Here is a 12,609-nt window from a genome sequence, read left to right on the forward strand (position 1 = left end):
CCAAAAGACCTGAGTCTCCTCAGTAGATGGAGTCTTCTCTGGCCTTCTTATAAAGGGCATTGATTTGAACTGTCCAGTCCAGTTTATTGTTCAGGTGAACACCCAGATACTTGTAAGAGTCCACAATCTCAATGTCCATTCCCTGGATGTTCACCGATGTGGGAGGAGAGGGTTTGTGCCTCATTATGCAGGTATCACAGACTGTATATATTGCAATGAATTAGGAAACTCTGACATGTACACACATACACTCATGCAACACATGTCAATGATTGGAACTTAATGTAATATTGTAGTTTAGCATTATAATTTTACATTTTATAAATTAAACTATCCAACAATATGACAAATAGTCAAAATAAGCCTCTTCTCAATGATCCCCAACATTAAAATGCTTACATGTTTAAAAATCAAACAGGGATCAACTAGTCATGCTTAACTCCGAATATCTGAAGTTAACTTTGCTGATAATACTTCTATACTTAGATATCTTTGTATGTGTTAATAATTCCGATATTTCCGGTAGCACTGGAAGGCAGCACACCAGGCAGGGTTGGAGGTTCGGTTGGACTCGAGAGCCGAGGAGGGGGCACTGTTGTCATCCGTCAGGGCTGTGAGTCGAGCTTTTGTCCAGAAGAAATGGCTGGGATCAAAGGTAAGACATTTTCACTTTTTATTTCTTTTATGATGCCTTTGAATTCTGTCTGACATATTATAAGTATTAACAAAATATTCCGAATACAGATGGATGCGTTCGCTATGTCTTGCTAGCTAACGGTCTCGTGAAGTAGTAGTTAGCCACTGGGCCAGTACAGTCGTTAGCATTAGCTGAATAGCCTTCATCCCTATGGCTAGAAGGACCCGCTACTCTGTCAACATAATTAACTGATTATTAACTTCAGCGAGTTGACACATTGCAGCCATGAGACGTTTCATTATGATGCATAATGAATGTCAGACACATTTAAAAATATTACAACGTAGTAGTAACCGTTATAATGCTAATGCTAGCTGCACCTTGACTCCACAGTTATTACACAGCCTGTGCTTGTTGCAACTGAGCTGCCTGGATTAATTGATGCTAACAAGCAAGCTCACCGACTGTATTGCCTTAAGTGTTTAACATGCACTCCTAACGGCATGGCTTGGATAGCTAATGTAGCTGTTACACGTGAAATCAGCTGATTCATCACATGATAGCTTCAGCAGCCAGGGGCCCTGCTGCTACGATGTAATTGTTGAGGAATACACACGCGCACATTTTTAGCGAGAAAAAGCTATGTGAAATGTCCATATTGATATCCCCCCTTTGTTTGTGCTGTAGCTCTCATCAGCCTGTCCTTTGGAGGGGCCATTGGCCTCATGTTTCTCATGCTAGGATGTGCCCTCCCTGTGTACGAGTAAGTACCACCATCACACTATTACACACCATGTGAGTCTGGTTGTGTGTGTGAGGGACACTGTTCACATTTGGCACTCCCTTACATGCACCTTGGGTGATCCAATCAGAGGTTTTACAGCCTTAAATACAGGTGTGAAAGCATGACTGGATTAATCTGCTGGAGGGTAAAAATGAGCTGCTAGGTACCTCATACTAACCTGCTACATGAGACAATTTCCTACCTTATGTCAATTTTGTCACATGCTGTTACCCTGTCTCTGTGCCTTTGTTTGATATAAATGCGGTGTAAATTTACACAGCTCCGGGGTTTTTGTGGTTAGTATTTTCAGTGACACAGATGCTGTACTGGCAGTTACTGGCTGTTAGGAGTCGGCTAGTTAAAGTAATAATCTTGAAGATTTTCATTTAAATAAATGTCTTTTTAGTCACTATCTCTTGCCAAATGAGGTAACACAATGGTGAGCTTATGGCCCACTGATGAAAGCCTTAAGTATTACAGACCGGGTGTCTGGTGGCGACTTTCGCGGAAAAAATCACAAGCGCTGCCCAGTTAGTGACACGTTTTCCGTCAGCCAGCAGTGGTTGGTCTGCCAGAGAGGGTAGGCGGAACTAAGCGGCTGCTTTTCTGGTCCCTGCAAGTGTTGCGAGTAAACAGTAATCTACTATGGCTGAACAAACAAAGAAAAGATGGATGACTACAAATACGACTTCAAATATAAGTGAAAATCCAAAAAAAAAGAAACAAATTTGATGCTTAGATGAAGGCAAACGACCATCAGCGAGGAAAATCAAGAGTTACAACCGGAGCCAACCGTGGACGACACACATGCAACACTGTCTGGATATCTGGGAAGTGTGCTCCCGAAAGTACCGTTAATCGCTAGGTGCCGCCAAAGAGAACAAAACTGAAATCTTTGAGATTAGAACTTAAATAATATGATAATAATATTTTTTTTCTGTAAGTCTAGGGGTAAAGTGCAGGGCTGTAAAATCAGTGTCTAATTTACTTTACAAAACTGCACTGCATCATTTAACAGCATGCAGGTATTTAACACTGTCTTTTCCCCTCTCTCTGCAGCAAATACTGGCCTTTGTTCCTACTCTTCTTCTACATCCTCTCTCCCATCCCCTACTGCATTTCGCGGAGGGTGGCTGACGACACAGACTCGGCCAGTAATGCCTGCAAAGAGCTGGCCATCTTCCTCACGACGGGCATCGTCATTTCAGCCTTCGGCCTACCCATCGTCTTCGCAAGAGCTGAAGTAGTAAGTAACAGAGGCGTCTCAGAACAGTTCACTGTAATGTAAAGTAGAGTGCCTCAGGTGTGTACAGGTAGTCTCGAAGAAAGATTGCTCCACTAAAGCATGACCACATTCAATTTGCCTCCGAGAAGAGATCAGAGAAATAAAATATATAGAGTAAAATATGGCAGTCAATCTGGCCCTCATCCTGGGGGTTGCCAGTATATGGCAGTCAGAAAATTTGAGTCTTTTCCTGAAATTTAATATCAATAATATATATTTAGAAAATTGCCACCTTTGTTCTTATATCAGATCTTTTATTATATGCCGTCAAATTGCAACAGTGCAAAAGTTATTTCAAGAGTTTTACTTAGAGAGCAGGTCTAGACTATTAGGTCTATTATATACAGAGGCCCAACAATTCTACCATGAGCAAGCTGTTGGAATATGAATCCATACAGATGGAGAGAGAAAGAAGGACACAGGTCCCACAGCACTCTAAGCCTTTAGCAGCATAACCAGGTGCTGGTCCAAAGCAAGCCTGAGCAAGCCCTTACCTGGGGCTTTATCAGAAAGAAAAGCTTTAAGCCTTCTCAGAGGTAGAGAGGGTGTCTGCCTTCAGGACCCAAAATGGAAAATGAAAATTTCAATGAAAGATTCCACAGGAAAGAGGAGCCTGATAATGTAAGGCTCTGCCTCCAATATTACTTTTGGAGAATAAAGTTTAAGCCTGCATTCTGCAAAGTCTACATTTGATGGCGAGACAATGCAGAAAAGCTAATACAGAAGAACATGATCTCTTTTTAGTGCATGTGCAGCAGCAGACCATCTGATTTTGCCATCAAATAACCTTAAGAGAAAAAGGTCAAAGAAAACCAGTGAGGCATTAGTAAAAAAAATACTTCAAAAAAGATGTTTGGCTGCACATCAGTGGAGCTCACTGAGACAGATGTACCAGCTGCAGCCAAGGACATGAGTAGCATTTAGCTGCTGGTAATGTCCCATCCTGCTGCGTGCCCTGAATTAACTACTGTAGAGCAGCGTGTGGAAGTGATTTTGTAAACTGTTGCTGCTGACACCCACTTGATTTTGGCCTAAATATGCTGTGCAGCCTGGCAGAACCCGACAGCATTTGTTAACCTGCATTATTAATGCGTTTGGTTTACAGATCGCCTGGGGGGCGTGTGCGCTCGTGCTAACGGGTAACGTAGTGATCTTCGCGACCATTCTGGGCTTCTTCCTGGTCTTTGGATCCAACGACGACTTCAGTTGGCAGCAGTGGTAAAAAGGCAGAGGGAGGGGGGGGGGGGACCTTAGTCTGAACTGTTTTTATTAGCGTTACGATTATTATTATGGTATTACTGTTTGGTTCTTGTTGTTGTTATTTATATGATGACCGCCCATCCATAGACTCTCACCAAACCAGTGCAATACTTTATTTCTTCTTCTTTTTTTATTCTACCGCCTGCATCATACTGAACTGACACAAGTGGGATGGAAAGTGCTGACTTGAAGTTGGATTTTTACTCATTTTAGTTACGCTGTCTGACGTCTGTGTTTGCGAGTTTTCCCCATTTTAAGCTGATGAAATGCTTGTGAAAATATGTGAAAATGAATGCAACTGAATGTCAAAATAGGACTTAATCTGACGAAAAGGGTCAACACTGAAAGTGAAAAAGCTAAGCGTGCTGCTGGGTGTGCATTTCCTGTCTAAACCAAGTTGAGCATAAATCAGCAGAAAACTGATGGAAGATCTGTACAACATAAGCTCAGATATCACCTGACACTGGTCTTATTGATTGACACTGTTTCTATTTTTGTTTGTCACAGTGACAGGTGAAAAGTCAGCTGAAGTAAGGCAGATTCTCTAAAGCTTTGTGCTAATTTAACACTAGCTTCCATAAGCACTGAAAGTCTGGAAGAATTGGCCACCAACCCCTGCGCTATTTTGAACCCTGTTACATTGCTAAGTCTGTTTTCATCCAGTATCCGTTTGGAATAAGTGTTTTTACTTCACCATGTTATCCCTTGGATTTTCTTCATGCCTGAAATTCATAAAAATCACATCTCATGTTACGTAAAATAAGGAGTTGCTGGATAGGAGTGTTTGTTTCCTCCCTGATCTTAGGTGTTCATTCAGACACCCTCACTATCAGCGCAGAGATCAAATTAAACTGACTTGGTTATTTCCCAGGTGCCAACTGGATGCAGGCTGCTTATTCACCATGTTATTTTGCACATGATAGCTCTTACCTCACTCTGAGTATAAAGGTAAGCTTCGCCTTGTCAGGTCAAGAAAGCATGAAAAGCCCATAGTATCTGCCGGCTAGCACAGGATTAGCTTAAGGACAGCAGCCCTGTGTGAAAGTCAGCTAAGATAAGAACTGGGCCACTTGTATTCAAGTCCCGGTCAGTCTCTTACAGCCCTTAAGCTTTTAAATGTGACTCCTTCAAAATAAAAGAACCCAGCAGCATTAAGGCGGTATTTCTCCCTAGAAGCACATTTTGTCCAGATTTGGCGCCACATTTCCTCACACCAGCATTTTCATGATAAAAAACAAAGTTCTGTTTTTTGTTTTGAAGTGTTTCTACGTTCTGCAGCCTGTGTGAAGGAAATTTGTACATTGGTTTGTTTAATCTGTTGGCAGCTTTGGGATCAGCACAGCCTGCAGTCAGTCAGGTGCAGCTCTCCTGTTTGCTGTGTAACTGCATTAGCGATGGCTAAACAAGAAATTTAGCATCTGCTGCCTCGTTGAAGCACTGGTGTGTTTAAAGGAGGGTCGGTGCTCTCTGGAAGATTAAAAAAAAGTGGTTTATAATGACACTAAAGCATTATAATTACTTACTAATTTTGTCCCAGAAATTCATGATTTAATTATTTATGTGTTGAAGGCCATCACAGATGATGCTTTAACCTTGGATTTCAAGGCAGAGCAGATTTCCAATGAATGTTTTGCATTGACTAAAACACAAGTCAACTAATATCTACACTTTTTGAATATACATTTTATTTTCAGCACTCCTTTTGTCTGTTTTTAAGACCATACATACAGTCATTAAGAGAATTTTAAAGAATGAAAGTATTAGTTCAACACTGGAGCTAAAGCCAAAGTGCAATTAGCTTAGCTTAGCACTATGACTGGAAGCAGAGGCAGTCTGCTTGATTGTAAAATATCAAAAATATGCTTACAAACACTGAAGCTCATTATTTACACCAACAATCACTAAACAGAAACAACAAATTGCTAGTTAAATGGGTTTTAAGTACTTGAAATAGTCTGAGCACATAACTCCCTCTAAAAACCACTACTTCATTGGTGTTTGTGTTGAACAAACAAGATACAACATGTTAATCTGTGGGCTTTATAGATGTTGACAGATGTGTGACTGAGTCAGAATGCCCGTTTACCCCTCCTTCAAGGCTTATCATCACCCGCCCACCAGCTACTGGAAGGAAAGCAATCAAGTATATTTGCCTAAATGTCAAACTTGAGCCGCAACTAGCAATTATTTTCTTTTCCCATCTTCCATCATTGATGGAAAACAATGAAAAATGTTTCCCACAGCCTGACATGACATCCTCAAATTGCATGTTTACTAAACAACCTTAAGACTTCCAGTGTGCTGTCAAAGAAGAGGAAAAAAAACAGAAAATATTCACGTTTAAAAAGCTGAAATCAGAATTGTGACATTTTATTATTGATTTATTTTTGACCTTTGTTATCAAAATAGTCGGCAATAAGCGATAGTCGACAACTAATCGGTTTATCAAGCGATTATTGAAGCTCTATCTCTAACAGTTTATTTAATCTAGTATCGTTAACCACTAGTGGTGTACTCAGGGGGGGAGCAGGGAGGCGGGAGCGGGGCAATCGCCACCCCTGGTGCCCCCATGTCATGGATGCCCCCGTTGTAGATAAAAGAATGATAAAGTGCCCTCTGGTTGCTCTTCCAGTGGATAAATGATACGTGTTGGAAAATGTGTTGTCCTCTACACACTGAGACACTGTGCCCTCATCGTATGCCTCTATAGTTAAAAATGCCCACGTTGTCGTTTCGCGACTTTCTGTGCGCTGGTGCCCCATGGTGTACAGCGGATGCCCCTTTTTTTGCCCCTGCACCTCAAACAGCCTGAGTACGCCACAAAATACAAAATAAACTCAAAGGTCAAACAGTATTCTTACAGTGTTCCTACATTATTAAACACCAGAGAAAATCATTGGAAATCTGCTTTAGGAACCCATGTATCAAAACACTGTCACCTTGGTTTGAGCTCTACAAACTGCAGCACTCTACTGTGATGTTTTTAAACTTTATTCACTGTTACGACTTCCAGAAATCACACCTCATTAAAGGCATTGATTGTATTAAAAGCACCATAACGCTGGCAGCTTTGTGGCTTCATCTGAAGATGTATTTGACTAAGTTACTGAATATTGAAAAACTACTGACATGATTTGTGAATATTATTGTGTAACTCTACTTTGAATCTAATTGAACATTATCTTAAGAGTAGATTCACCCACTGGTGGTTAGTCTGTAAGCCAGTCTGTGGTTGGACGAGCAGGGTAACTCCATTTTGTGACTGTCTGTATGACACTGTTTGCATTTTAAGCTCAAATGTTCTCTGACTTTCTGTTTTGTAGTCCGACTCCCCGAAGTGACAGAATCTGGTGTGTAGCGGTGGGACGGCTTTCTCTTTGTTCTTTTGTTTTAAGAGAGATGTTACGTTTGTTTCTCACATATTTGGGAGAAAGTTGTATTTATTTATTTTATCGGACGCTTTGTGTCGATGTCCAACGCCATTTTCTATCTACTACTTTTGTGTTTAAAGTGGAAGAAGTCAGCATGGTGGTTTTCCTTTTTTTTAATAAACGCCATTTTTGAACATCCTCTCCTTTGAATGACTACAGATCTGCATCTGATGTGCTTACAGAACTGGATCAGATAGACTCACTCCTTTTATGAGAGTTCACAGGAAATCAGCTGCTGATAACATCTGAGCGGCCTGTTTAGTTTCTGTTGTTGCTGCACTCAGTGCCCTCAGGAGAATCAGACCACTGTTAAACAGAAATAAACAGAATGAAAACATTTCCTGTTAAGTAGAAAGAGGACATTTTATACATTTACAGTGATACAGTGAAACCTTTCATATTGAAGATAAATCCCCCTATTTGGAGGTCGGGATGTTGTACTAAATGTCATCACGACTGTGATTCAGTATTGATATCCAGTACAACATCATGACCTCGAGTGAGGTATTGCTTTTATACAACGGCCAAAAGTAGTAAACAGTAACAATCAGCAATAGATTATGTTTTGCTCCACCAACTCAACTAGTTCCACAACTTAACTGAAACTCTCGTTGGCAAGCAACCCAAACAATCTCCTGCACTCTGTGTCTACAGGTCACAACAGATCAGCTGTTTTTTATCATGTACATTTATCTGTAGGTTTCAATTTATCATCAACCAGTGAAATAAGATTCAGAGGTACCAGCTCGATCAGTCTAGACACACACGATCTGCTGTAACTGTTACCCGGCCGGAACTTATGACGTTTATAAAACAGTTGGTTCCAACCAAGTTATCTGCTTGGATAAGAGGCATTTCATTGCTGATGCAGAGAACATCATCACTGGGACTTTTCACTCCATGTATCACTCTGCCTTTGCCCTCAGCTTGCAGCCTCGTGCCAACGACCGAATCACAGCTGTGATGATATTCAGTACAACATCGCTCCCTCTCATCACAGATGTATATGATCACATGCATCATGTGAAGTGTTTATTAATGCATCTTTTAAAATCTATAACTCCTCCTGTGGGTATCCATAACTGCAGTAAGTATATAATCAGTATTTGTGCATCACTGTCAAGTTGACCGTTTTCATCCCTCCCAGGAGATAACTTTTTTTTTATAGTAGTCCCAGCACCTCTTATTGATGAGAGTGACTCTGGGAGAAACAAAAGTTATAAGGGTGGAAAAATACCTCTAATATGCAACTAAAAAAGTCATTTTAAAATAAAATCCATAAACAATGAAAAGATACAGGTTCTTCTAAAAGGATTCTGCACTTTGTCTCCCTCTGCTGGCTTGAAATATAATAGTGTGTCCTTCAGCAGCAACCTGCTAAGTGCCATGCAATTATACACTGTCGACACCTTTTGGAGAGGAGAAAGAGTGAAGTGAGATAACAGCCTCTCGTTTACACACAGATTTGACACCGATGAGCCAAAACATCACACTTTGTCGTGAGAATATTAAATAAACAGTCACTACTTCTGTCGTCTTCTTTTGCCTGTGGAATATCACCACAACCTTTGACTGGTATTTGTAATATATTTGTTATAGGTTTAATAAAGTGTACAACATTTTGCACAGTTATTGTTTGTAACTTGTTTCTATTTCAAGCTAGAAAACGAATAGTAGCTGTGAAAGAGTTTCGCTGACGCTGTTGGAGAATCATAAAACACATAAATCAAACATTAATCCCAGTATCTCTTGAAAAAATTACTGCAACACACTCGATTCTACTTACAAACTACCTACACATCTTTTACATAGAGTACAAGATGTTAATTAAATGCCAATGATACCAATGGTATTTTCCTCCATGCAACCTGTTATGTAAAGCTGTAATATAAAAGAACTAACCTGAGGCTGCTGCTGCAAGGACGCTCACCTGCTAGATGCAACATGCCCGTCTTACTTCAGCTCTCACCGGCAGCTTTTGTTGCCTTGGGGGAAATTTTACAGCAAAATTTGCGTCAGATCAAACCTTTAATTTGTGCACAAAACAGGTCATAGTTTTCCTATTTATTCAAGCACAGTGCCAAGAGGCAACAAAAGACACCAGGCCTTTACACAGGCATTTAAACCCACACCTGCATAACTCCTCTCCTTCGTGTTGTGGAAACAGCAGCTCAGATTAATGCTTAAACTTGCCCTCAGACACAGTTGTTCTTCATGTACAGGAGGAGTTGAATATTGCAGGAAATGTGCACTCTGCGTCCTCTCTGACCGTATAGGACGCACCCGCACCCACCCCGCCCTGAGGATCACGGGAAGTTGGAAGGAGCTTTAGATTGAAAAGAGAACATCAGACACACATGAGCATGAGGAGGTTTTTCAGAGCACACAGGGACGAGGACTACAGTCAGATCCAGTATCTGACGGCCAAGTGCACCCGGCTGGCTCATGATAAAGGTAAGACATGGACATTAAGACTTCACCCTCAGAGAATTTAGTTACACATTTACATTTTAGAGCTGTAAGTGGAGTGTACTCGTGATAACCGGTGGGTTTTTGTCTGATATGTTGTTTGACTATAATTCTGCACTTGAGACACCAATAACTAACTGGCTTAGGAAACACTGCATACTTAGTTATACTTTTATGAAGAGTGAATATTATCCAACCTAAGCAAGATTTTACAACACACAGTGCAAACGACAGGTAATCTAATGTATTGTTATTTGCAATTTACATAGACTGTATAAAAAGATAAATATATGGATTTTTGAACATCTAAAGTCAATGTTTAAATTTGGTTTGAGGCCATTAAGTGAACAAATTACAGGAAATACCACCACTGACTGTAAAGATTCATGCTCCATGCATAAGTAGTAAGCTGAACCGGGTGTTGGTATCTGTGATTTGTCTCTGAATGTTTTCAAAAGAAGATAATGTTACTGAAATGGGTTCAAAGGTCATAACGTGATAGTGAAAAAGTGTCTCAAGAACAGAAAAAAATGTGTCTGGTTGTTTCTATTGCGTTGGTATTTGCATGACTAGATGAGAAAATAAAGACAAGAAAAAAGGACCAAGGAAAATAAAAAGGGCTCCAGCTGCATGCAATGTGGCACCACACTGCAGAAAGTTGTGATGCATTTATGGGGGAACATTTCCAAACGCTGCTGAAGATTTAATTTGTTTTATAATGTCATTTAGATTAAAAGTATAACCACTAAATCTCTGTCATAAAAAGTTACAGCGAACAATTAACTATTCACCATTTAGAGGCCTCGGCATGTCGGGTATCTCAGAAGGCACTTCATCATGTTTGCTGCATTTTTTTTATAAACGTGTTTATCGATTTTCAGGTTTTTCCAAACATGACAATTTTCAAAGAAACATGGTAACATATAACAGTCAAACTAAAGTCAAACCTCCAAAATAAATAAAACAGACAAACACACAAAAGGCCCAGAGTTATATTACATTAAAGAAATAATGGACAAGAAGCATCATGAGTCCCTAAGATATATAACCTTCAATCCTCCAAAGCTTCCCCAAGTTCACAGTTCCTTAAGAGTCTAAGAAAGGGATTCTAGCTACATTTGGCTGATTTCTTTTTCACAGTGTATGTTAGTTTTCAAAGGGCAAGACATGCAGACAGCTCTCTAAGCCAGCGACCAACAGAAGGACTTTTTACGTCTTTCCAGCAGAGAGGGATTAGGCTGTAACTTGCCTGTAACAGACATAAATCAGTCATTTTCTTCTCGCTGTTGGGTACACGTTAAGAATGCAAAGTTTTGGGCAACCAGGCCCCGGATTTAAGGAGAGAAAGACATTTCATAATTTCACCCCAGAACTTCTGAATCTCCAGACAATTCCATAAGCAGTGAAATAAGGAGCCTTTCTCCATTTTATTTAACACAGATATCTGGAATTTGGATTAATCTGATTTAGTCTCTTGCTTGCATATTTTACTGCTCTACAGCAGGGGTTGTAACGTTTTGGGGCCAGGGACCCCTTACATGGGAGACATTTTATCAATTTTGCTAGTTTGGGCTTAGCATCATGTGACGATGTGGACTGATTCAAATATTTCTCCATGCTCGCCAGCTAGCTAGCTGGCTGTAAACCAAGCTAATAAGCCGCAGGAACGGTTCGTTGAGATTGATGTGATGTGTCACAATCATGTCAGTTTCCATTGGTCCAAAGCTAACGTGGATGAAAGTAATAGACACAACATGCTTGTCTCATTGGCACAAATGGTCATCATCTGTAGACGTGCAGATTCTAATGAACACCCAGACTATGTTTCGCAGACCCCCCCACTTTGAGAACCACTGCTCTAGGACACTTTATCATGTTGTATCTACCACAGGGGCCATCCAAGCCATCCAGGATGTCATCAAACGTAGTCTTTGTTAGTGTTTTGACTGCATGAGACGCCTGAGGTAGAAATACATACCGATAATGTGCATTTAAAGACCACAACACCACACCTCCACATTCCCAAAGAATTCCATAATCAAGGCTCGGTTGAATGTTTAATCATGAAACATAGAGTGGTTTGCCTACTTTGAACCACGAGTGTGTAAATCTTCTGCTTGTCAACAGTTTCTTTGTTATGGAGCATATTTTGTTAGATAAAAATAAACATGCATTAAGTGTTAATATGATGAATAACAGACTCTTAACATACGAGAGAGAGAGAGAGGATAAAATAAACGCCTGGCAGCAGCATGGTTAACTGATAGAGACAATAATGATAAACCCTGCGTGCAGTGTGTACATGATGAAGTGACAGTTTCACACAAGAGAAAATAAATGTTCATAAAAAGTATATTAGGGACACTTAAGTACATGAGTGCAGTGATGAGGTGAGGGGGGAGTTAAAGCCTTAAAACACCAATGAAAGGAGCATTTTTGCCAGCCGCTGACACATAACCCTGCATTTAAAGAGTTCTGCTTTATGACATTATGGTTATTTTATGCCGTGGGCAGTAAAAACACACTGTTTCATTACCTTTTATTAAAACACGTCCACGTGGCGCACACTCAGCAGAGCCTGTGTTTTAATGAAAATCCTCCACAGCTCAGGTTTAGTGGTCCAGCCTGACTTTGGTTCTGCTCTCTGTGGCTGCAGCAGTGATCGACAGGGAGTTCCTGGTGTCCAAAGAGAGAGAGAGGAAGCTGCAGAATGATCTGGAAGCTGCGACCGCCGGACTCCACC

At 40.5% G+C, this 12,609-nt stretch overlaps 1 protein-coding gene across 1 annotated transcript; it reads left to right on the forward strand.

The window, feature by feature from the left end:
• Positions 1-565: 565 nt before the first annotated feature.
• Positions 566-7,531, forward strand: LOC138598546 (leptin receptor overlapping transcript-like 1). The gene is made up of 4 exons (XM_069670341.1): positions 566-655; positions 1,325-1,400; positions 2,481-2,667; positions 3,812-7,531. Exons 1-4 carry the CDS (start codon positions 640-642, stop codon positions 3,926-3,928), a joined length of 396 nt encoding a protein of 131 aa, XP_069526442.1. The 5' UTR covers positions 566-639; the 3' UTR covers positions 3,929-7,531.
• The last annotated feature ends 5,078 nt before the right edge of the window (positions 7,532-12,609 follow it).

The sequence above is a fragment of the Semicossyphus pulcher genome, unplaced genomic scaffold (assembly GCF_022749685.1).
Source record: "Semicossyphus pulcher isolate SPU_LCO1_2020_fin unplaced genomic scaffold, fSemPul1.0.p SCAF_2, whole genome shotgun sequence".
NCBI classification, from domain to species: domain Eukaryota; kingdom Metazoa; phylum Chordata; class Actinopteri; order Labriformes; family Labridae; genus Semicossyphus; species Semicossyphus pulcher.